This window comes from Euleptes europaea, chromosome 12 (genome assembly GCF_029931775.1).
Source record: "Euleptes europaea isolate rEulEur1 chromosome 12, rEulEur1.hap1, whole genome shotgun sequence".
NCBI lineage: Eukaryota > Metazoa > Chordata > Lepidosauria > Squamata > Sphaerodactylidae > Euleptes > Euleptes europaea.
Genome location: NC_079323.1, coordinates 33,006,002 through 33,031,176, shown reverse-complemented (window position 1 = coordinate 33,031,176; position 25,175 = coordinate 33,006,002). Strand labels below are relative to the sequence as shown.

Genomic DNA, 25,175 nt, shown 5'->3' with positions numbered 1-25,175 from the left:
CTGCAGCTCACCATGAATCCTAGAAAGCACTGTACTGAAATAGTGCTCAAGATGGGGACTGAAGAAAACTTTCTGAAATGTTTCTGCATCTGGAGGAATGAAAAAACCCAGCAGTGTCATACTAGATATTTCTCCTGAGATTACTTACATAATTGTACTGAAATAGAAAAGCAGAATTCAAGAGAGTGGCTCGGAATACGAAACGGTAACTTTGATGTACACGACAACCGACAGATAAGACTTGAACTGTACATCCAGGCAGTCATCTATGAATAGACATGTCAACAAACTGTCTAAAATCAGTGCTGTGTTTTAATGTAAAGACGTAAATTTGGCTTATAAGCATAGTTATGCGTGTGTGCAAAGTAGGTATGAAACATTGTCACTTTTTATAGATGGGAATGGATATGCTGGTTGTATATCGATCGAGTTTTTTGATAAAATGTGGGTCATTTTCCTTCAGATTTCTCTTTTCTGCCTTCTGCCTTTCTAGCTTTCTCCTGACTGGCAGGGGTATACAAAAAAAAGCAGACCCTCTAGGAAATCGATATAACAAACATGAAAACAAAAAGGATTCTAAACAAAAAAATATATGAAAAAATATACTCTTAACAATCTTCATACAATCACACAGATCAATGTACAACAACCATAATAGTTATATATATTAAATTACAAAAACCGTAAGAATTAAATACACACCAATATACAACAACTGGAATTATACCAAAAGAGGCTGAATGAGTTAGAAGAGAAAAATCTATGGCACAATTTGGATTCCCCACCCCCTTCTTCCTCAGGATTTATGAGGTACTTTTAAGGCGATGCAGCTTTCTGATCTTTACTACTGGTGTACTATTGTTGCATAAATACCTGGGTTCTTCATCAGTGAATCAATGAGATGGTCATCTGAATATAAAGCTACAAAGTCTGATAAAGAATTCAAAACAAGCTTTGAGACCAGGACATTTGTGATATATGGTTCTCGTATATAGATATGTCTTCCTTATTTTTTGTAAATTGATATATATGTATTATTATGGTTGTGTATTGTTCTGTGTAATTATCTGAAGATTGTCCTTTTTAGCCATTACTTTTGTGTGTGTGTGTGTGCGCGCTCCTACCCTGTGTGCCTCCTGAGAGGTACAATCACCATTTTGCATGAACAGGGCAACCCACGTTAAGAATTCCTTATTCACCTAGCTATTCTGTATATGACCCTGTACAGATTGTTTATTTACTGATTTATCCCTGAAAAACAGATACAGGGCAAAGCAGTGATAGGGATGCCACCTTTTTATGGCCCTGCATCTGTGCAGCAATTGACACGCAGAAGGTGAAAACTTGCCCGTAACATTATCTCCAAGACTCAAGTTTTCACCTGTTAAATTTTGGCATATATTCTGGCTGTCACCTCGATTTCTGCATAATACTATCACGTGTGCTTAACCAATTAACTACTTGTATTTGCATATTTCTAGAGCTGTATCCTCTCAACTCCTCTCAACTAATGACAACAATATTCCAACAATGCAAAGAGCCTGCCTCTTGACGCACGGGGCTTTTCTGCCACTTGAAGAGTCTCTAGCATTGGTGGAAGGCTCCTTGGCCCAGAGAGACATGTTGCTCATAGTAGAGTGGAATGTTAGGATGCAACCTCTAATATTTAGACAGCCCTGGAAAATATATTGCAATTATGCTGATCATATTTTATGTTAATTTCCATACAGCTGATAAGCATTGATGAGGATGACCTTCTGTAATACAAATATACACTGTGATACTGAATTAGGTCTGTTGGTCCTTGAACAGCTCTGAAGATTGAAGCCTGGCAAATCCTCCATGCTGTGGTGGCAGTTCTTTGGTTGCCTGGCCTAAGACACCAATCAGATGGGACTCAGAGCAACAAAGAGAGTAGCTTGTACAGCACTGAGGAGGAGCAGGCCAAATTTTCCCCTGCTTTGAAGCTGTTAATGTCTATTTATTAGATTTTATTTATTAGGTGGAGGGTCCACCTGGGGAAACCTCACAGTACAGATTTTATTAATTTTAGATCCTGATTAAAATTTTGAATCAGATCTTGGGTATGGAACTACGAAGACAGATCACACCAATGGTTCAACATCTCAGCATTCCCTGATACTAACTTCAGCCTTGTGCCTAGATATTATTACATCATAGAACTGGGGTGGGGCGCTATCTCTCCACAACCAAAAGCATATCAGATGATAACAGATTATTATAGGTTCTCACAGTGTTATTAACTATCGGCTGCTTGCAATGGACATCCTAGGTACTGCAACCATTGAGAACTAGATGCACTGGGGCCTCCAGCTTATGCTTTCAGCAACCATTGCAGCCTCTTGGAAATATCTGCATTAGCACACTTGTGCAGAAACACAAGGTCAACACTAGGGCCAGTTACTTTCTTTTGACCTAACCTAGCTCAAAGGGATGTTGTGAGGATAAAATGGAGAAGGAGAGAACCATATACACCCCCCTGAGCTCCCTGGAGTAAGGGGAGTAAGCTGTATAAAAGTGAACTACCTAATGATAGCTGACCGGAACAAAAATGGAAAGAAATGTAACAGTTTTAGAGCCATTAGAAAGCGTTCGCAGACCATGATATCCCAATAACTGAATTGCTTTATCTGCCATTTTGTTAATTTAAAGGATATTTGTTTCTGTAATATGAACTTTTAATGATAAAAGATTCAGATTATCAGCATCTGGCCATCAATGTTATTTACATGAGCTTTAGAGCAAGCAACAGAGTTGCTAGCACATATACTTATATCTACTTTTTCTCCCCAATGGGACCCAAGGCAGTTTACTACATCTTTTTCCCTCTTCCATTTTATCCTCATGTCTGGGTATCACTCACAAATCACCCTGTGAGGTAGGTGAGGTTCAAAGAGGCGGACTAGTTCAAGGTCACCTGTGAGCTTCCATGGCAGAGTGGGAATTTGAATCTGGGTCTCCCAGATGATAGCCTGACCACTTCTTCACCCTGGCTCTCTTGACCCATGAGTGCACTGGCTTCTTGGAAAAGTCGCTGCATTTAGCTTTCTTCTAAACAACATGTGGTATCCTGTCTTACAAGACTCACTTCAGTCAGAGACCCCACAAGCTTTACTTTCTCTAACTCTTCTCTTTTCTATCAGTTCTCAGATCCAAACAGTGGGACGGAAAGTTCCCAAAGGCCTGGGTTGCTAACTAATGATCAGATGAGAAACAGTCAGAAAAATAAACTAGCTCCTGAACAGTCTGTTTTCTTAATTCCCATGTATCAGTTAACTGTGCTGGTTCTTGCCATTCAAATGTCAAGGCAGGGACATTCTGCTACAGTTGTCACATCTGGGAGACATGCATAGCATGGCTTCCACATGCTTCTTCTTAAATATCCAAATGGGAAAAAATCAATATTGGCAAAAACAGCGCTTGTGCTTCCATTTTTATTCTTCTGTTAAGTTGATCACAATGTGGTGGTCCATGAGTTCCTTCAAAAGTCGTTGTTCGGCAGCAATATCATGGTACCCATTCTGTGTGAAATAAAAACCATACAAACTTTAGTGATCAAGGAAAAGAGCAAACTGGGGAGGGGTCCCCTAATGCTGGGAGATCCAGAGAAAATTAGCTTTCCCCCCCCAAGCCCACTGTATTCATTAATTAAACTCTTGAAAGCATCAACTTATAACCCTCAGGCTACTTCACAGCATTTTATGGATCCATTCTCCACAAAATGGCCTGCCACAGTGTTTCTGGGATCAACAGAAGGCAATTGAGGACAGTCTATTTTATTAATGGTATATCTGTGGCCTATGCTGCAGAAGCAGTACCAGATAGGGGTAACCTGTCATAATGATTTGTGCAGAGGTTTCTGTAACTAGAAATACAAGCAAATCTGCAGTAGGGTCACGTATGTGACTTGTTCCTCAGTTAACCCTCCAGGTGCAAACTATATTTTGTGCTCTGACAACTAAGTTGGGTGAATGTTCATAATCATTATGCGGGGAATGGTTCAGCAAGTCTGTAAGGTATGCTTGCCTGTATGTAACAGGAGTATTTGTCAGTGTATTTGTCAGCGTGAATTGCCTCTACCATGAACTCAGAACTCGGTGCCTCTGAGCCTCTAAGTCTCAGTCTCTGCATGGCAATTTGAGAAGAGGAATACTGACCTACCTTACAGGGTTATTGTAAAGATTACAAGACGACAATGAACATGAAGTGCTTTGAACACTCCAAAACACTATATAAATGCTTACTGTTATTAAATGTTCCCAAATGACAAAAAGGGGAGCCCAGCTGCAGAGGGTCACCGTTCATACTTTTCTCAAACGGTGCCAGCAGTGTCTATGTTTGCCAGCTGTGCTGAAATAGAGGATATCTTAGTACTGAGAAAACTGCAAAATCTCTGTCTGAGATACTGTGCATTGAAATCTATTTCACAGTGGCAATACATGTCACATGTACACTTCATAGTTTTAGGTGTACAATTTAAAACATCTCTTAAAGGTAAAGGTCCCCTGTGCATGCACCGGGTCATTCCTGACCCATGGGGTGACGTCACATCCTGACGTTTCCAAGGCAGACTTTTGTTTTATGGGGTGGTTTGCCAGTGCCTTCCCCAGTCATCTTCCCTTTACCCCCAGCAAGCTGGGTACTCATTTCACCGACCTCTGAAGGATGGAAGGCTGAGTGAACCTTGAGCCGGCTACCTGAAACCGACTTATGTCGGGATCGAACTCAGGTCGTGAGCAGAGCTTTTGACTGCAGTACTGCAGCTTACCACTCTGCGCCACGGTTAGTTATACTATAATTAATAAAACTGCCTGAAAAGGGAGCAATTTGTTGAAAGTAAAAAGAAAGTAAAAAGAATGTGGCTTAAGTGAGAAGTGATGTAAGATTCCCACATCAGGAACATACCTTCCACCTAGGTTGATTTCTCCCCCTTCTCCCCAATTGTCTAGAAAAAAAAAAAACTTTCGACCTAGCCATTGGGTTGAATCCAATGGAATATTTCCACTAACTTAACGTTTGTTGATTATTCCTTCGGGCTGCAAACCTCTAAACCCCCCCATGCTATCCCTATCCCTCAGGAGCAGTATTGGGGGGGGGGGCATTTAAAACTTCAACAGGAGGTGGAAATCCTTTTCATCAGTGGAGATTTTCTGCAGGAGCCAAGCCATCGCCCAGAAAAGAAAGCAGCACACTACCTGAATCATCAGCGACATGGTGTCATTGCCATAATAGTGTAAGGAGCTGTTTCGGTCACTGAAGTTGTATTTGAAGCCTGCCAGGTGGACTTCATTGCATATATGTAATGCAAAAGTAATAGCAATCAACCCTGTTGTGGGATGCTTTGGTTTCTGAAAACAAACACAAAAGTACAAACCTTATTTAAAAAATGGATTTGTATATACTCCAAAACAGCTAAAATTATTTATCTTATGCAAAGTGTGTCAAGCTGTACTTCTTATATCAAACTATGTATATTTTTTTAAAAGCCCAAACTTGGCTACATAAACACTAAATGCAGAGTTTTAATGCACTTGAAACTCCAAGTGAACTACCCCAGGTGAAAGAAAGGACCACACAGTCACTCTGTTACCAGTTTTACACTTAACAGGACAGTCTACACACAGACCACTACATTCATCTTTAGAGTAATTCCCACATGGTGGATTGGAAACCTCATTGGTAAAAAACTGAATTCTTGGTTTGGGGAAATAATTATTCCAAACAAAAGTGGAAAAATATCGAAAGGTACCTTCCAGATAAAATGTGCAAGGCAGAGGTGGGTCAAACACTGAGAATGTTCCAGCTGTGCCTTAAGAGCACTTATTTTATTTATTTATCTATTGGACTTAAATATGGTGACGGGGGTAAGAATAATATATGCAGCAAAATGGAAAGCAGATAAATGCCCAAGTCTAACTGAACGGAAGAATAAATTAGTTGAGTATGCTGTCATGGCAAAACTATCATCTTGCATACATAATAGACCAATATCGGAATTTCAGAAAAAATGGAATGCTTATTACACATATATGGCTGGAAGCTTAGGCGATAATTAAAGTAAAATGGAAAAGAACTAATGGAGGTGTATTATAAGAAAATTTATGTTAAGTAAATGTAGAGGAAAATAATATTAAGATATATTTTAAAGGTAATATAATGTAACTTACATTTCTAATAATTCACTTCTATACAAATGCATTTATTGGCATCACTTCTATACTATGTTACAAGTTCTATATAAAGATGTTAAACTCATTATTTGTATGTTGCAACACCAATAAAATTATTAAATGTTAAAAAAACATGCAAAATAAACTGCTGGGGTAGAGATATCAACAAGGTCAAATTCAAATATGTGATACTCCATCCCACTGTAGGTCTTGGCAGAGATTTCCAGGGATGTCAGCCATTTTTTTTTTAATAGTAACAGCTGTGATGCATCCCATTTTAAAATTAAAGTTTTGGAAAAGGAGGGGAGGCACTGCAATCAGCCACCCCATCTCCTCACAGCACTGAAGGAAGCGATTTGACTGATTTCCACGTCTAAAACTGCTAGATGGAGGCCTGACAAAAACAAGCCGGTTTTGAACTATCAAATGCTACTGCAAATGCACATGAAACGGTGGAGTTAAAATGTCACATTCCCAGAATTCTTTTAACGCACATAAACTATGGGTGGTCTGTGGAATGCTTTTGCTTATACAGTTCCATGTAGGCAAACACTACCAGTTCCTTCACACAACCAGTTTCTGTCTTGCCTTCAAAAGGCAAGATTTCCAGAAGTGATTAGCAGTTATGGGTTCTCTCAAAGGGTCCTTTTAAAGAAACTACCGGCTTCATACTTTCCTCTTCGCCTTTCACCACAGCTGCCAAAACTGAAGAATACAAGCTTCCTAATCACACCTAAAAATTAAAGACCCTTGTTTAAGAGAGCCAAAGCTGGAGAGACCCAAAACATTAGTTTCCACCCCCCGCCCCAGCCAAGCACAACAGCAACACTTACTGTTTGAATTTTTTCTGAAAGCTTAAATAAGCAGTTCACTTACAGCAAACATACAGGACTCCTTCCTCAACAGCCCTCAGTCCTTTTCTAGGAATTCGGTTGAGCCCAGGTGAGGCAAATTGCCCAATAGCAGCCACTCTTCCCACTTCCAGTTCACCTGGAGAAAATGGCCGCTTTGGCAATTGGACTCTATGGCATTGAAGTCCCCTCCCCAAACCTCGCCCTCCTCAGGCTCCACCCAACAAACCTCCCGCTGGTGGTGAAGAGGGACCTGGCAACCCTACACATTTGTGAAATCTGCTCCCCAGGGAAGGCTGCCATTAGATGAATGCTTAATATCTTCCTGTTTGATGGTGTGTGTGTTTGTGGGGGGGAAACAGTTCTAGCAGTGGTGTGCATCTACACAACATCTGTTGGGACTGCTGGTGGGACTTTTATGAGGGTTGCAAGCTCTAATAAGTATATCAGCTAATCTAAACCAGCAGAAAGGAAGTTAAGGGCACAAGTGAAGAAAATGGCAGACAACAAACGCATCACTGACATTCCACAAACACAATCTTTTTGTGTGTGCTTTTTAAAAGGTCCTATTCATTCTGGCATGTTCCTGTGATAGGGAATTTAAAACAAAATATTCAAAAGGGCCTTTCCAGCTAAAAATTAGCAACTACATGCAATTGAACAAACAAAAGTCATATCATGCTCCCTTCAGTAATTCAGAAAGGTATCTGTGCCAAGGTTGCTTGAAAGGAGAACATGATAGTTAATCCTTCCATGAAAAGGCAATCGATTAATGAATTACAATTGGGGGTGTGGGGGGGGGAGGTAGTTGTTAATTTCTTGCGTTGGGCAGGGGGTTGGACTAGATGACCCTGGTGGCCCCAACTCTATGATTCTATAATTATTGCTGCACTCATGCTCACTGTTATTTGCTTCAGGTGTTTATACTTCTATTTTAATTCATTGCTCACTTCTCTGTGTGTTCTGCTTGATGAAATTTTAAAATAAATTTTAAAAACAAGTTAACTAAACTTAATTGCTCGAAAGCTAAGCAAACCACTGAAAGATCTTTTGTTAGTGAAAAATACTCAAAGGTACTTCCTTGGGTGAACAACTATCTTAGACACATTGTAGTGTTTTTCTTTAGCTTTAGCAGTTGATTTTTGGAGAGCCTTCTCAACAAACACAAACTGTTATGGTGGACAACAGCTTCAAAATGTGAGTGTGGCAGCATAAATTAGAGGTTCAAAGGGCTAGATAACAATCTGTGGTTTTAAAAACAGGGACTGGAGAAGTTCTTTGTAGCATCAACCCAATCTTTTAAAATGAGGACAGTCTCTGCAAAATTGTTAGAACAGCTAACTCATATTTGTACCATTCTCCTAATAGAATGTGCATTTGTCGATTCTTAAGTTCGAGAGGCTGGTGCCTCTCTTAGAAATGTCAAGCATCGTACACATAGCTAAACAACAGGAAGAATAAAGTCATTGTTTTATCCTGGGCCCTTTCCCTTAAATCAGCCTTTCACTTTAATAGGTAACCGGCCACAATTTTCAGCGGGGTAAATCAGTAAGAGGCACGTCAGGGTATGTCACTTGTGAATGATTGTCAGAGGAGTTACTTGGTAGGAGAACTGTAAAAGAATACTTACTTCCAGTTTGGCAAACTTTGTGGGCAAATGAAGCCATTCGTGGGCTGTTCGTCTGGTAATGGCTGGATCAAGTATTCTGATCTGGTTTGATTTATAGATCATTCTCATTGCCGGTTTCTTCCAAAAGCCATTCGTTCTCTGTTGAACACACAGATTTCCATTAAAATTATGAAGCTGCAACATCTTGGGAAGCCACTCTAAGTCATGTAGCTGGGAGGTAAAGTGTTTCTCCCCCTCTCTTTGGTGGTTTTCAAACATGCCAAATAATGCACTTTCCATCCACTTTCAATGCGCGTTACAGCTGGATTTTACTGTGTGAAATGGCAAAATCCACTTGCAAATTATCCTTAAAGTGCATTGGGAGTGGATTGAAAGTGCATTATTCAGCATGTGTGAAAATGCCCTTTGTGTGTATGCACACATACACACATACTCAACAAACTACCTACCTCCTGGAGGAGACATTGCAAAGGAAAGAAATTGCTCCACCTCAAGGTACTTATTCTATTCCCTTCTTTCATTGGGAACAGCACAGCAACAAGACAAAGAACTGAAACATATTCGGATGCTTTTCCAAAAGGGAAATTAATTCAATCTTTGGATGTGAAAATAACAAAGCTTTTTCATGGTCATGTCATAGGAAAGCACTAGAACAAAGATGTCCAGAAAGACAAGGCAACATTACAGAAAGAGTCGAAAGCACCTCAGAACTGCTTAGAAACATAAAAAGTCCCATTTTATATTCACATACCTAGGGGAAAGCTCCTTAAATGTAAACAGAAATGCCCCTGAGTCAACCAAAGAAATATTTTATTACTGTGACACAATTATAGTGATCTAGCACATGTGAGGTAACTTCATCACCTATTTATCTGGGGAGGGGGATTATACTTATACTAAAAGAAGCAAGCTGACCTGTCAGGCCCTTCTGCAAGCATGTGGATGGAAAACACGTTCCTGTTTGCATTTGGTTCAAAGCAGGAAGAAACCAACTTGAGCTTCAGCAATTTACTGATCACCCTATTCAGCTTGATGAAACGCTGATGCGTGCAACCCTACTTCCTCTTTTGAACTGGGCGCAAAAATGCCAAGTGGGCTGGGCAGGAGCATCATGTCCCCCAGGGCCTCAATGTCAGCTGTTGGGATGTGGCTGGCTGAGAGCGTCAGAGTGAGGGCCGTACTCTGCTGTAGTATTTCATCCTCCAGCTCCTGTTGTTGCATCCCAGTACCGGGATCAAGACAGGCAATGTCAGCAGCAGGACCAGTTTCCCACCCAAACAAAACATGGAGGGTGACTTGGTGACCATTGAGGTGACCCTTTTCTCCTCTCCATCTGATCTTCCAACAGGGGGGCCCTGATTGCTTTCCCCCAGTCTCATGGCGGCCCTGTGTGCAGATAATGAGCGCCTACTTGTTTTAATCACAGAAACTACTGGTTTTAAATTAGGATTGAATGTTTCTGTATTTCACTGTTGTTTTATAATGTTTTATTTGTTGTTATCCATTCTGAGCCCAGCTTCAACCGGGGTAGAGGGTGGGATACAAGTCCAAAGATAAAATAAACAAATATAGTCAGCTTTATGGCCCCTATGCTATTCATTTTCCCAGACTGAAGTGGTGGGCTGGGGGCAAAGGGAGATTTCCATATTCAAATCAGGACTGCATGGCCACTTGCAGTCTGCTCTGTGCATCAGAGATAAGCATTTTGATGCCTATCAGCTTTCAGTGGGTAAAAGAGAGCGTGTGGGGGACAAGCGCTCCAAGAATTCAAGATAACATTTCACTGCAAGCAGCATCTGAGGTTCAAAACAATGTGACCAGGGATATGGAAGAACATCTCATGACTGCAAGCGCATGCACCAATGCAGAAAGGAGCCAGACCTAGAAGAGCATAGCGTCATTTGAGATGACGGGCATATACTGAATGATTATCTGGACAAAGATTTTGCTCCAAAGCCATGTGTACATGTAAGTTCTGTTCTTGCAGCAATGTCCAAGGGAGACAGCAAAGATCAGGGTACTGCAGAGGCTTTGATGGATCAAACCACCTATTCCACTATCTCCTTGCTTTCAGGGCCATTTTGCCTCCAAGTGTGGCACCCACAATTTCTACTTTCTCCAAATATGATCTTCCAGGCTCTGCTATAAAATCATGCAGAATGTGTGTGTGAAAAGGATACAAGTACATATGATCTCTCTTGATAGACATACACATATTCACATGCAAAAGTGCTTTCGTGAATACTGCCTTCCCTTCCCTTATCCCTTGCACCACCAAAACAAATCATTCTCACTGCCTATCAGACATTGTAACCAGGGTGGCAGCGAGAAGCACTAGTACAGGACAGTTCTGGCATGCCAAAGAGGGGCAAGATGGGAAAATAGATGATGAAACTACTTATAGCCCCTCAGAGTTATAAACTATTATAAACTGTAGTTGTATACCAAGAAAGAGACGAGGTCTCCTGTCCAAATGAAAAGGACCTGGGGAAACAGTATCTCATGTCAATCCGAAAAATATTGGATGAAGATATAGTTTAGGATATTTTCCTTACACGCTGTACTTAAAATAAAAACTCCATGCCAAGAAATCTGAATGGCTTCTATAACTAGGCAAATGGGCGTATATTTGGTTGTTCGGTACCATTTACTCGATTGCTAGTCATAAGGAAAGACAGCTTGCATAGTGTAATACTATGCTAAATTATATCCTCCTTTGCTTTCATTCATAAGAACCACTCCGCCACAGCTCATGGTCTCTACCAATGCATATGACTCGTGCACACCTGAAGATTAGGTCTACACAACATTGGCCTTTTATGTAGGGATGTTTCCCCATGGTCACCCCCCCCCCACCCCCACTAACTGCTTCAGGGCTTCCTTTTGATTATGCATGCTTTCTCCGCCCATCGGAGGTCACCTCGCTCTCTCCACACATTTTGCCTGCATTTTCCAGATTCTGGCTAAAACAGTATCCAGAAAACACTGGCAAAACACGTGGGGAGTGCGAGGTGACCTCTGACAGGCAGAAAAAGCATGCATAATAAAAAGGAAGCCCCGAAGCAGTCAGCAGGGGTGACCACGGGGAAACGTCCCTATATAAAAGGCCCTTGTTGGAAATGCTAACAGACCTACCAGTCAGTTCCCATCTCATTTGTTACATTTCACACCCCTAATTCCTGCCAAGAAGTTGGTGTATGGTACTGTACATGACCAGGGTAAGCAAAAGCAAGACAAATGAAATTGACTCACAATTAAACGCTGGCCACTTAATAGGTCCCCAAGCCATTTTAAGTCGTGAGGCTTGAAGACAACCAGAACTGCAGTTGTGTTAGGATCATAGTGAACTGGATCTGAAAAAACAGACTCGGGATAAAAAAGCCTGAATGTTGTCCTCCTTCCAACATCTTCCTCATAGCCGATAACAGGGCCATTATTCATTCTGTCGGAACAAATATATATATTTTAAAAGATCGTTATATAATGATCCCATTTTGCTGCAATATAACTTGGTTTAACAAACAACAATGCATGCCTCTATAGTGAATTGTAGTCATAACACTAACAAGCCAGGTTAGAATTTGCTCTTCTACTGCTGACTTAAGTAATGTTTACCTAGTTAACAAAACTCAAGTAACGTGCTTTAATTTTGATTCCATCCTCTGCTTTATTAAAAGCAGTGCTTCACATACAAGGGACTTCTGAAGAGATTATTCAGAAGAACATATCCTACTTTGGTACTGTTCATACATGCTTTAAGTATAGGAGAACATTCTCTACAAGAATGTGTTCTGCAAAAATCACATGAACAGATCCCCAAGTTCTCGTTTCCCTTCTCAAAGACAAAGCAATCATTAATTTTACAGTACAATAAAAGACACTCGCAAAAAGTGAAGGGAGCTTTCAATTGGATACCATCACTTAAAATAAACAGGCCCAAAATAAGGATGTGCACATCGTTCTCTTCCTACTTTACCTCCTTACCTTCTCTCAACAAGAACAGAACAGGGATTAAAGCACTGCAAGGCTTGTTGAATGGAAGTCACTGCTTGGGTAATCATGACAAACATGATACACAGCTGCACACATAGAATAAATTAAATGAAGGGCAGCCAAGTACTGAGGAACTTTACTGTGGTCTGACATGTGACTGGAATGAGGGTGGTGGAAGAAGAGCGCATCCATGAGGGCTAATACAGCTCTGTGAAACCCCCACGAAATCTTGCCATGACCCCCTGAAGAAGGCTCAGGTTTTGACTTATTGCGGGTTGAGCTGAAAACAAAAAGAATCAGCTTGATCGCATGACCTCAGAGAGGCTTGGAATCGAGAGAAGGGGGAAGGAGGAGCCGAAGAAAACATGCCTCCCCTACAGCTGGTGTCCTACTTGTAATAAAAGTAGGAGAGAGTTCATGTGAAGGGTCAGAGAGGAATGCTGCCAATATCAGAAACAAACTGTTTCCTGCAGGAAATGGCTAGTTAAAACTCTGCAAAAATACAATTATAGCATCTATGGTATGCCACCCTGATCAGGGATAAAGGGTACAGAAGTCTGGAGGACCAAAGTCACTTAGCTTCCTCTCCCTCAGCAGTCATCTCAGATGCCTTTGTAACAAGAATTCTTATCCCCTGAGGGCGGGGGGGGGGTTTGTGTGAGTTCTCTAGCTTTCCTCCTTTTCTTCTTTGTAATTTAATTTAAGTTTCTCCCTGCTTTTTTCCTTTTGTTAAAGCCTTGTTCCCTTTCCTCTGGAACGATGGTAGCATTCCCAGACTATTTCATCAAAAATTACAGGACCTGAAACAGAGAGGTGGTGTTGTTTGGAACTCGGTGTAATTTAGAGGGGTTTGCAGTTTTTGACTAGGTAGGCTGGAGGGTAGAATGCTGCAGGGACAAAGCTAAATCTTTGCCACTGTCCACATAATCATGTTAGAGAGCCAGTGTGGTGTAGTGGTTAAGAGCGGCGGACTCTAATCTGGAGAAACAGGTTCAATTCCCCACTCTTCCACATGAAGCCTGCTGGGTGACCCTGGGCCAGCCACAGTTCTTTCAGAACTCTCTCAGCCCACGCTGAGGGAGGCAATGGCAAACCACCTGTGAATGTCTCTTGCCTTTAAAACCCCGCAGGGTTGCTATAAGTCAGCTGTGGCTTGATGGCGCACACACACACACACACACACACATTCCTATGTTTTTATAAAGGTAAAGGTCCCCTGAGCAAGCACCGAGTCATTCCTGACCCATGGGGTGACGTCACATCCCGACATTTACTAGGCAGACTTTGTTTACAGGGTGGTTTGCCAGTGCCTTCCCCAATCATCTTCCCTTTACCCCCAGCAAGCTGGGGATTCATTTTACCGACCTCGGAAGCATGGAAGGCTGAGTCAACCTTGAGCCGGCTACCTGAAACCAACTTCCGTTGGGATCGAACTCAAGTTGTGAGCAGAGCTTGGACTGCAGTACTGCAGCTTACCATTCTTTACTACGGGGCTCTTATGGTTTTATAGCTGTCCCTTATTTGCTTAGCCACTTAATTCATGTACTTTCTATATTGTGATTTAATAAACCAGGATAATCTGTTTCATTTACACTTGTGAGCCTGTGTTTTCTTACTAGTTAAGCCTTACTCACTGGGGTGATAAAGGTCCTAGGGCAGAAAGCACAGGGAAATGAAGCATACTGTTTTCCACTGGGGGTTTATGTATGTCCCCAGGGCAGGGCAAAACAGATGTACAAGTTTACTTTTCCAGCGAAGCATGAAAAACACAAGTCAGTTGACTTGTATTTTCTTCCCAATTGCTGCCATGTGCAAAACAGCTGTTTCAAACAGTTTCCCTTTCCCTCAAGTTCTTCCAGATACTCTGAGGAGAAGCTATGTAATCCATAGTTTATTCCGGCACTACCTCCTGCACCCCATGTTCTACCTTGCCTACCTTCCACTGTTAAGTTGTAGTCACCATATGCTGTGGTCAGGTTCAACCCCGAGCGTTTGCTGTGGTTGGGAGCCCAGCTCTGAGCTCCCTCCATAATTTTTGCCCCAGTTCTCACACCAATGATATTGCCTCCTTACACATTGCCTGTGCTATTCTGCTCTTCCCACCTCCCCAAAGTGTACAAGTAGCCCCTATTTTGCCTGTGAGCTTCCTCCTCCTTCCACAGACACTTACTCATAAGATGCTGCAGCAGTGGGGGATATCTTGCACATGGCTGCTGGTCACCTCCTACCCCCCATCATTTCCAAACACTATTCGAGTAATTGTGCATGTAAAGAGACATCAGCCTTTTCGGCCCTGGCGCTGGCCTGGTGGAATGCTCTGTCTGGTAACATCAGGGCCCTGCGGGACCTTAAAGAGTTCTGCAGGGCCTGCAAGACGGAGCTTTTCTGCCAGGCCTACATCCTCTGCTGGCCTCCCTATCCCCGCCCCCCACATTCTATGTTACTCTCATTATTGTGGGGGGCAACCTACTACTTATTCTGGGCACTATGTGCCAAATTAAGCGCCATCTGGCGTTTTTAAGGGTTTTTAAATAGGGTTTTATTGTTTAATTTTAGAATTGCTACTTTTATTGTTAATATTACATGTTTGATCTTGAGCCTGATCTTGGCCGGGGAGGGCGGGTTACAAATGGAACAAATAATAAAAAATAATAATAAATAAATATGATTTCACTGAAAGATAAGCTGGTCACTCTTTTTTAATGTCAGAACCCAGGACATCTCCCCAGTAGACAGCCAATCTCACCTGGTGTGTGTGTGTGCCGTCAAGTCGCAACTCACTTATGGTGACCCCCATAGGGTTTTCAAGGCAAGAGAAGTTCAGAGGTAGTTTGCCATTGCCTGCCTCTATGTGGGCCAAGAGAGTTCTGAAAGAACTGTGACTGGCCCAAGGTCACCTCAACTACAGGAACTTTTAATGCAATAAGGATGACTTGTAGTAATTGAGTGGCAAAGAAACAATGGATAGCAAATTTCTAGATTTATCTATATATTCATCTCAACCAAATTATATTAAAATAGAAGCATATTTTAAGAACTGGTGTAGCGTAACCATTGCAGGACCTGTCTCCATTCAACTCTGCAGAGCCATGAGCTTGCTTGCCTTTGGCAAATCGCTTTCTGTCAGCCTCAGCCTCTTATCAACAACAGAACGGTAATGATGCTAGCCTACATTAGTTGTTCCACTTACCAAATTTTACTATAAAATGAGAAACTTTTTACCTGATTACTACATCATAGGAGTCAATGGTCTCTCCTAGACTCTTGTTTCGAAGGACACCTCCATTGCCAACAACAACACATTTTTTGCAAAGGGAGCTGCTGAAACAAGGAGATCAGAATTTATTGATGCTTTGAGTGTGGGAGTATATCAACTTGGGGGGGGAAATAAAATCCACTAACAGCATTGCTAGCATGAATATATGAAGCAGACAGGTCAACAAGACAAGCGATGGAAGAGGTGAAATTTTACAGATGGCGACAATAACCAGCCTGTTGCTGGAGATAAGACTGCTAGATACAGACTGTGTTTTTAAGGAATTAAGTTCCCTTGTCAAGGGTTCATTTGGGAGCCAGTTTACACATTACACAAAGCCCTACTGCAGATATTCGATTTCCAAATTGCAATTTCTTAATCTGAATTTTAAGCTTCCAAGAAAGTGTTGAGCCAAAAATCTCTACATGCCTTGCAATTGGAGCCTTATTGTGAGTAGAGTTTTAAAAAAAAACTGTTCTATAATTGGTTTTGAACTATGTTTCACTTTGGGGGCTGGGGACACACAGTTAAGAACTGAGTTATGAACTAACCCTGTGGCCCCTTCATCCTTTAAAGGTAAGGTAAAGGTCCCCTGTGCAAGCACCAGGTCATTCCTGACCCATGGGGTGACATCACATCCCGACGTTTTCTAGGCAGACTTTGTTTACGGGGTGGCTTGCCAGTGCCTTCCCCAGTCATCTTCCTTTTACCCCCAGCAAGCTGGGTACTCATTTGACTGACCTCAGACGGATGGAGGGCTGAGTCAACCTTGAGCCGGCTACCTGAAACCAACTTCCATTGGGATCGAACTCAGGTCGTGAGCAGAGCTTGGGACTTCAGTACTGCAGCTTACCACTCTGCGCCACCAGGCTTCATCCTTTGGGTACTCCAAAATATGCAAGTATTTGTATATTGTGTCCCTCCCAGGCAACAGAGTGAATTTTAGCTAGCCCAGACAGAATGTTTGATCCTTGTAGGGGTCTTTTTGTCAGTCATCTTCTACTCCTGTCTGGATGGGTAGTGGCTGTTGCTCTTAAATAAATATTACGTCCTCTGGATGATAATATAGAGTGGTTTAGATACCTCTTCCTGTATACAACTAGTGATAATATCCACTTCCCCATGCAATGCTGCAGTTCCATATCAGCGGGGAGCAAGTATAAACATCACAACCACAAACTGTAACTCTTTTGTGTTAAATTTTGATTGCTATTTGATGCGATTTTAACATTTGTTGTTAATTGCTTTGGAAATCTTAGCTGAAATATTATTAAATGTTTTAATAAACAGAACAAAACAGAACTGTTTGTGGACAAGCACTGATGTACAGGGAACAAGCAAACCAAGTCAGTCAATTAATCTAGTCCATTTAACGGTTTACCCTAGGAGCCACGAGGTAGGTAGTTTGCCCTAAAGAGCATGTGACCATAGTAGAGCACCTGCTTTGCATGATGAAGGTCCCAGGTTTAAGACTACAGAATGACCAAGAGTCTGACTTAGTATGGATCATAGAATCACAAAGTTGGACGGGGCCATACAGGCCATCTAGTCCAACCCCCTGCTTAATGCAGGATCAGCCTAGAGCATCCCTGACAAGTGCTTTCCAGCCTCTGCTTAAAGACTGCCAGTGAGGGGAAGCTAACCACTTCCCTAGGTAGCTGATTCCACTGTTGAACTCTTACTGTAAAAAAGTTTTTTCCCTAATATCCAGCTGGTACCTTTCCACCTGCTATTTAAACCCATTCTTGTGAGTCCTACCCTCTGCTGCCAACAGGAACAGCTCCCTGCCCTCCTCTAAGTGACGGCCCTTCAGATACTTAAAGAGAGAGATCATGTTCTCCCTCAACCTCCTCTTCTCCAGACTAAACATTCCCAACTCCCTCAGCCTTTCCTCACAGTGCTTGGTTTCCAGGCCCCTGATCATCTTCATGTGTTGTTATGTAGAAGCTAAGCAACTAAACAAAGGTAGAAGCTAGGCTTTTAAAATGCAAGATTTGCACTTGGAAACATGATACCTATCAAGTAACGCATATTCTTTTTTTGAATCCAAGTGTGACCTAGGTGTTAATCTGGTTTTGTCAACTTGCCAAACTTTGAAGAGTCCGTCAGCTGGTTTATTCCAGGTTCAGCCATGATTAACAAAATGGACCCTATATTGTCAAAGACTTTCACGGTCAGAGTTCATTGGTTCTTGTGGGTTATCCAGGCTGTGTAACCGTGGTCTTAGTATTTTCTTTCCTGACGTTTCGCCAGCAGCTGTGGCAGGCATCTTCAGAGGAGTAACACTGAAGGACAGTGTCTCTCAGTGTCAAGTGTGTAGGAAGAGTAATATATAGTCAGAAAGGGGTTGGGTTGAGCTGAATCATTGTCCTGCAAATTACCTTGCAGGACAATGATTCAGCTCAACCCAACCCCTTTCTGACTATATATTACTCTTCCTACACACTTGACACTGAGAGACACTGTCCTTCAGTGTTACTCCTCTGAAGATGCCTGCCACAGCTGCTGGCGAAACATCAGGAAAGAAAATACCAAGACCATGGTTACACAGCCCGGATAACCCACAAGAACCAAAATTGACCCTGTTCAGTGGGGGAAAGTCTGCCTCTGTACCTTCTCAATGCTGCTGCAAAAGCAGCAGAGCCAGGGAGTCTGGATGAAAACATGAATGAGGAGGTTGGGGGCAAGGCTGTGCGTAGCAAAGCCTGAGCTCAGTGATGTGGAGGGCCCTTGATTAAGTGAAAAATACTGGGCACATTGTCCCCTGGGGTGAAAGGGAAAACAGACATGTGGAAAAGTTGTCCCCATGCTTCTGTTCATAGTCTCAGAAAGTACAACAGGTATAGTATAGGCATCGGGGTCTGGCTTCTTCAAGGCAAACAGACTATAAAGTAAATAAATGTCCTTGTTCCACTGGAACAGATCCTGGGGCCAATTCTCTGACAAGTACCTATGGAAACTGCTTCTGAATTTATACATTTTATAGTTGGTAGGCTGGTAGATGGGTAGCTTAAGAGGGCACAGTGCTAGAAACAGAACTGAACATATTTTCCTATTATACCCCCACCACCCTTTGGATGGGACTTTTCCCATTTTTGTAATTCTGTTCTGTATTAAATGCCTTATGTATGTTATCTTTAATATGTTTTCTCTTATACTTATGTTCAAAGAACACCTCCTAATTTCCTTGTGCAGATTAAGCCTTTATTCCCTTGAGATATTGACTAACTAGTCCTGATTCTATCCAAGGCCTAACCATTCCCCTACATGTTCTTAACCTTCCCCAGCCCCTGCAGTGAAGATCTCTTCCTCTGGTCCTCCTACCATGTATGCTGAGGTTCATTACATTCCTCCCACAACCTAGCAGCTCCCCAAAGGCACCTACTGGTGAGATGAGCCATGACCCTGAGGTTCTTTTAGTTCTTCAGATATTTTTAGTTCTTCAGGTATTTGGTATGCCCAGAATGATTCAGAGCCTACCATTCTTTTCAGAAAGAGACAAATGTACAATGTGCAGTATGCACAGACGATTTCTCTGTAAACCTCACCTGGTGTTTCACTTGGCAATATACAAGATGTAACATGCATATTTGTGGTTGAAGCACAAAGTCCACATGTATTGTGGAGAAACAAATATTGTTTGTCTGGGTAGCACTGCCAGTTGCAAAAAGCAAGACAAGCAGACAGCAGCAACTGCTATATGGCAGCTTCTCAAAGACAAATAGTAATGGTTGGGACACAACATGTAACCTTTCTGGGCCACAACCTACACACAAAGACACAACCTTATTCATATCCTTTCTCAATGCTGTGTTGGCTTTTGCAGTGCTCAACCCCTGGCACTTATTGGCTTTTGCAGTGCTCAACCCCTTCGCCTTACTCCAGAGCATTTTGTTCTGCTTTGCTCTGCCAGTAGAATCTGGATATATATTTTCCTCTGAAGCTAGAATTTTAACACAGGTTAACTTTGCCTATATTAGAGATTGAGCCATTTTTCACAGTGAAGTAGTACTTGTAGATGTGTAGACAGCTGTGACATTCAGCTTCTGTGTTCAAAGCCTGCAAGTCAAGAATAGCCTGACAAGTTTTGTTTAAAAAAAATCAATAGGGTCAATTTTTTTCTGCATAAAACTTAACTAGTGAAGTCAGCATCAATTTGCATGTGGAATTCAGCTTGACTCTATGTTGAGAAATTCTGTATCATAAACATGGCATTTTATCAGTGCACTGATCCCAGCTAAAACAGTGGAAGTTGCACCACCCCAAAGATGTTACATACCAATTTGTCCTGGGACGGGCTCCAGCCCTGGCCTCCAGGCCTGAGAGTCCCCACCCCACTCACCGACTCTGCAAAGAGGGACACCCACAGGAGCAAAGTCAGGGCTGGAAGAGAAAGCAGGTGAACCGAGACACCTTCTTTCTTTCCTCCAGGAGCCTCCTGGGCCAAGGGAAGAGCCTCTGAGCCTGGCACCACGGCTGCAGTGCGCGTTGAGCTCCTGGGCCCAAAAGCAGCCCAATCACCACCAGCTACAGAGCCCCACCCCGCCAAATAACTGGTCGTTGGGAGAGTGCGGGCAGAGCCAGGAGAAATCAGGCTGGTGTACAGGTGGTGGCAGGAGGCAGGAGCCTCCCAACCTTTATAGACTTCCGGGGGAGGGTTAAGGGGTGGGGTTGGGGAAGGGCCTCTCTGGCCTGGAGGAGATATAAGGCCAGAGAGGAGCACCAGCCAGGGAGAAAGGCAGCAGGCTAGCTGTGTGGGTCTGTGGACCAAAGGCAACCTGGCTGCATCCGAGGGAGAAGGAAGCTCAAATTCTCCCTCGGACTGGTCTGAGGTGGAGGAAGCTCCCTCGGCCCGGACCCTCCCCAGGGCAGAGACCACTCCAGCAGCAGCAGCAGCAGCACGGGGCGGCTTGACACAATGCATAGAGTGAATATGGATAAATAAGACAAACCACCTCACCCTTCATCTTCACCAAACAGCTCACAGTTCTGCAGTCTTGAAAGAGCCAGTTGAAAATACCTTTCTGTAATATAAATTTTAAAAACTTATAAAAATATCTTTAAATCAGCCCTTTACTGCAAAAAAAAAGTCAACAAAACTTCCTTGACTACAATTATTTGAGTAAAGAGGTTAAAAGGAACTCAGAATCCAGTGTTCGGATTTCTCTTCCTTTTTCATAGCTAACAGGAAAGTCTGCCTGAGGTCACTACTACACTGCACAGAAACAGACCTTGCCAATTCGCTGCATTCCCGGGAGAAAAGAGGGAGAAAGCACCCATGCATTAATGGCCCAAGCCTCATGAGGAAAGGCTGAGGGAGTTGGGAATGTTTAGTCTGGAGGAGGTTGAGGGGGGACATGATGCTCTCTTTAAGTATCAGAAGGGCTGTCACTTGCTGCAAGACTACTTTCTTTTGCTGGACCCTCCTCTTTTTTAAGTTACCAGCTTTTCCTGCAAATTTAGGTGTGCCCTCATCCTGAGTAGCCCAATCTTTCAGGTCAGGGTTGCCCACTTCCAGGTGCTGGCTGGAGATCTCCTGGAATTACAATGGATCTCCAGGACACAGAGATCAGTTCACCTGGAGAAAACGGTCGCTTTGGAAGGTGGACTCTATGACAATATACTCCATTGAAGTCCTTCTCCTCTCCCAACCCACCCTCCTCAGGTCCACCCCCCAAATCTCCAACCCTATTTCAGATGTTTTCTTAATAGTGGCACCTCAGCTCTGCAATGTCCTCCATCCTTGAGGCTTGGCTGGCACTTATCTTCTTCTCTCCTTTATGTTTCAGATCCCAAACATTCCTTTTTACCTAGGCTTTTAAATGAAGAGTTCCATCTTTTAAAAGCTGTTTTTATGATTTACTTCTTCTCTGCAGACTGTTTTCTAAATGCCATTTTAAGCAGAAGGATGTCATTTTTTTGCCTCTGGCTTTTTATGGCTTGCGTTTATGTTGCTGTTTCATTGTTTTATTTTACTGTCTTACTTTGTGAGCTGTCTCAAACAAGCCTCTGGAGAAGCAACATAAATTTTCCAAATAAATTAGCAAATCCATATGGTGGGCCCACCCATAGGAATTAAAATAAGACTAGTGGGAACCAGCAAGGACTTGCAGCGTGAATTTCCTTCTCCCCATTTCCTCTGAAGAAGTGAGCTGTGACTCATGAAAGCTTATACCCTGCCAGAAATTTTGTTAGTCTTTAAGGATGCGACAGGACTCTTGATCTTCTCTATTTCCTTTTCCTCTTCTTTGAAAGTACCCATAGCCTCTCCCCATTTCCTGCCTCCTCTCCTTCCCATCTACCAGCCAACCTATCTATATATCTTCTCCCCATCTTCAGGGTTCTGCCCTACCCTACCCCTTGCACCCTTTACTCAGGGGAAACTGGGCCAAACATTGCTTCCCTCACTGCCTACCATCTCCCTCACATGGGGCTGGCATCAGTGTCAACCTCACCTCACATGAGCTGAACCAGAAGCCACCATCTCCCCCGTCTTGCCCCTCATGTGGGGCTTTGGCACACCAGGCTCTGTCTTCCTTGCCTTGCCTCAGGCTGGCTGAGTGCTGCCTCTCTTAACTTGCCTGGGTTGGGCTTGACCCCTCATTCAGAGGGCTTAGTGGCCCAGGTTGGGGGGGAGGGGGAGGCCACTGGCAGACTGGGAGGTGCCCAGGTGCTCTTAATGTTCATTTGGACCTGCCTGTGGGGATTCAAGGTCCTAGTCTGAAATTCTAACCCCAACACCACAATGGCTTTTGTGGGGTGGCTGCTGCTGAATAGTAGTAAGTAGCCTGACCTAGAGTCATGCAAGTCGTGTGGTATCGGTAGACCCTGCTGGTCTTGACCCTGATAAAACCTCCCTCAAAGATCAAAGCAGTCCTGGAAAGGGCCCCCGTCCCCTCCCCCTGCATTTTACTGACAGAAATGAATCCTGTTGTGGTTGATAAGAAATGGATGCCAACAGCCACTGATGGCATCCATTTCTTATAGCTGCAGGCAGCCCTTTCATCATTTGGGGTCCCCCCAAAAAAAAACATTTTTAAAAAATATTTCAGGTTTTCCTGCAAACTGGGAGTATTTTTCAGGTTTGTAGAAAGATCTGTCTTGTCCATTCACAGGTGCAATATCCAGATTTCTGTCCTCAGATGTGGCTGACGTGGCTATTAGAACATAGGCAAAGCCACTTTCAAATACCACATGTCAAGTGCAGAAATCAGATTCTGTATCCTTTAATTCACCTCCTAAACGTTTGCTTATTTTTGTACCGCACTCATCTCTTAACACTTTTAAAAACTCTGCACACCTTAATAGAAATGAAACATAACTTCATATATAAAGCTGCACATAACCATTACTAACCTGCTCTCTTTATTCCGTAAGGTAGTTCAATCTTGTGACCTCCATGGGACTCTGACACTTTCCAAAAGTTTTTGGCACACAGGAATGGATACAGTTTATTTACACTTACAAGAGAAAGAGGAAAACAAAGTTAGGAAAACAAAGTTAGTCACTATTTTCTTACCAAGCATCTATATGACATATGCAGACAGGTATATCAGTTGGTTAACTATCACAGGGCTTGAATAGTTATCAGCACGCACTGGTTTCACTATACAGAAAGTGAAAAACAGGAACAGCCCATAAGGAATAACAAAGCTGAAACTAGCAGTGCTGGACTGGGCTAATTCACAACAGGAACCTGTCCAAGGTGTCTAAGGATCTAGAGTATAAGTTGCCAAAACTTAGTCCAATAAAAAACAAACAAAGTATTGAATAATTGGAATCTGTAAGGAATTTTCAACATATAAGCTTGTTTCTCTCCACACTGACCGTAACACCTTTGTCTTACTTGGCTTGAAAATCCTCTTTTTGAAAATCCTCTTTTTGCTTTTGCCTTCAAAGAAGGGAATGTTCACAGAAAGATAAAAGTTGTGTAATGGATTTAAACTAAGAGAAAAACAATTCCATCTAAACATTAGGAAGAACTTTCTGATGGTGAGGGCAGTTCGATGGTGGAATGCCTCGGGGGTGTGGGTGAGGGTCCCCATCTTTGGAGGTCTTTAAGCAGAGGATGGATGGCCATCTTTTGGGATTGCTTTGATTGTGGGATCCTGCATGGCAGGGGGTTGGACTGGATGGCCCTTGTGGTCTCTTCCAACCTTGTGTGATTTTGTTATTTTTTGTTTGTTGTATCAAGAGAAACTCAGGCTTAATTTAAACATGATACTAACAGCTGCTAAGCCTCCCTTGGCCCCTTTGCATGAGATCAATCGCATCTAAATTAAGGACCTGCCCATACTCAATTTGCACAGCAGGGATCTGAGGCCCTTGTGGGTAATTGTACTGGTATGCTAAGTAAGCATCTTCAGCTGCCATTCAAAGATCACAGCGCCATTTAAATGAGATGCTGAGGTCATGCAGAGTTGCATGGTGAAGCTCTATGTCTCATCAGTGTCATGTTTAAATTGGGCCCTGGGATTTTCGGATCTGAGGTAGATTACTATATAAGAATAATGCACTCTAAAATGTTCAAGCAATGTTAGGCTAAAGGAAATATGTACTGAGCTTAAGATAGAGGGGCAGATAAAGTTAGGTTGGGAAGGAGATAGGGTTGCCACCTCCAGGTTAGGAAATTCCTAGAGATTGGAGGGATGGAGCTTGGGGAGAGTGGGGTTTGAGGAGGGGAGGGACCTCAGAAGGGCATAATGCCCTAGTCTCCACCCTCCAAAGAAGCCATTTCCTCCAGGGGAACAAGGGTTGCCAAACTGCAGGTGGGGGCAGGAATTAAAACTGCTCTCCAGATGACAGAGATCACTTCCCCTGGAGAAAATGGCTGCTTTGTGGGGTGGCGTTATACCCTGCAGTGGTTGCTCCCTCCCAAGTCATGCCTTGAAAATGGATAGGGAGGCTCTTTCACAGATGCCCTGCCAGCATGCGGCAAGAAGATGCAGAACCTAGCTGTGGAACTCCCTGCTCAAGGAGATTCCCTTGTCTTCCTCCTTGACGAAGTTGTCAGGCTTTTTTATTTAAATTGGTGGAATTTTAATCTGGGGAATACAGGAGTTGTAGGTTAAGAGCCAGCGCAGTGTAGTAGTTAAAGTGTCAGACTAGGATCTGGGAAGCCCAGGTTCGAATCCTCACTGTGCCATGGAAACATGCTGGGTGACCTTGAGCCAGTCGCACACTCTCAACCCTGGCAAATATCTGGTAGGAGACCTCCAAGGAATTCCAGGGCCGTGACGCAGAGGCACACAATG

At 42.9% G+C, this 25,175-nt stretch overlaps 1 protein-coding gene across 1 annotated transcript in view; it reads right to left on the bottom strand.

Annotated features, from left to right (window-relative positions):
* Positions 1-3,430: 3,430 nt before the first annotated feature.
* The window catches only part of ST3GAL6 (ST3 beta-galactoside alpha-2,3-sialyltransferase 6), a 68,105-nt gene continuing 46,360 nt past the window's right edge, over positions 3,431-25,175 (bottom strand). The window contains exons 4-10 of the mRNA XM_056858263.1: positions 23,278-23,381; positions 20,882-20,945; positions 15,888-15,983; positions 11,925-12,114; positions 8,673-8,810; positions 5,217-5,369; positions 3,431-3,542 (exon numbers count right to left, since the gene is read on the bottom strand). Coding sequence (XP_056714241.1) covers positions 3,456-3,542; positions 5,217-5,369; positions 8,673-8,810; positions 11,925-12,114; positions 15,888-15,983; positions 20,882-20,945; positions 23,278-23,381 — 832 coding nt within the window. The 3' untranslated portion in view covers positions 3,431-3,455. The remainder of the gene's footprint in view (positions 3,543-5,216; positions 5,370-8,672; positions 8,811-11,924; positions 12,115-15,887; positions 15,984-20,881; positions 20,946-23,277; positions 23,382-25,175) is intronic.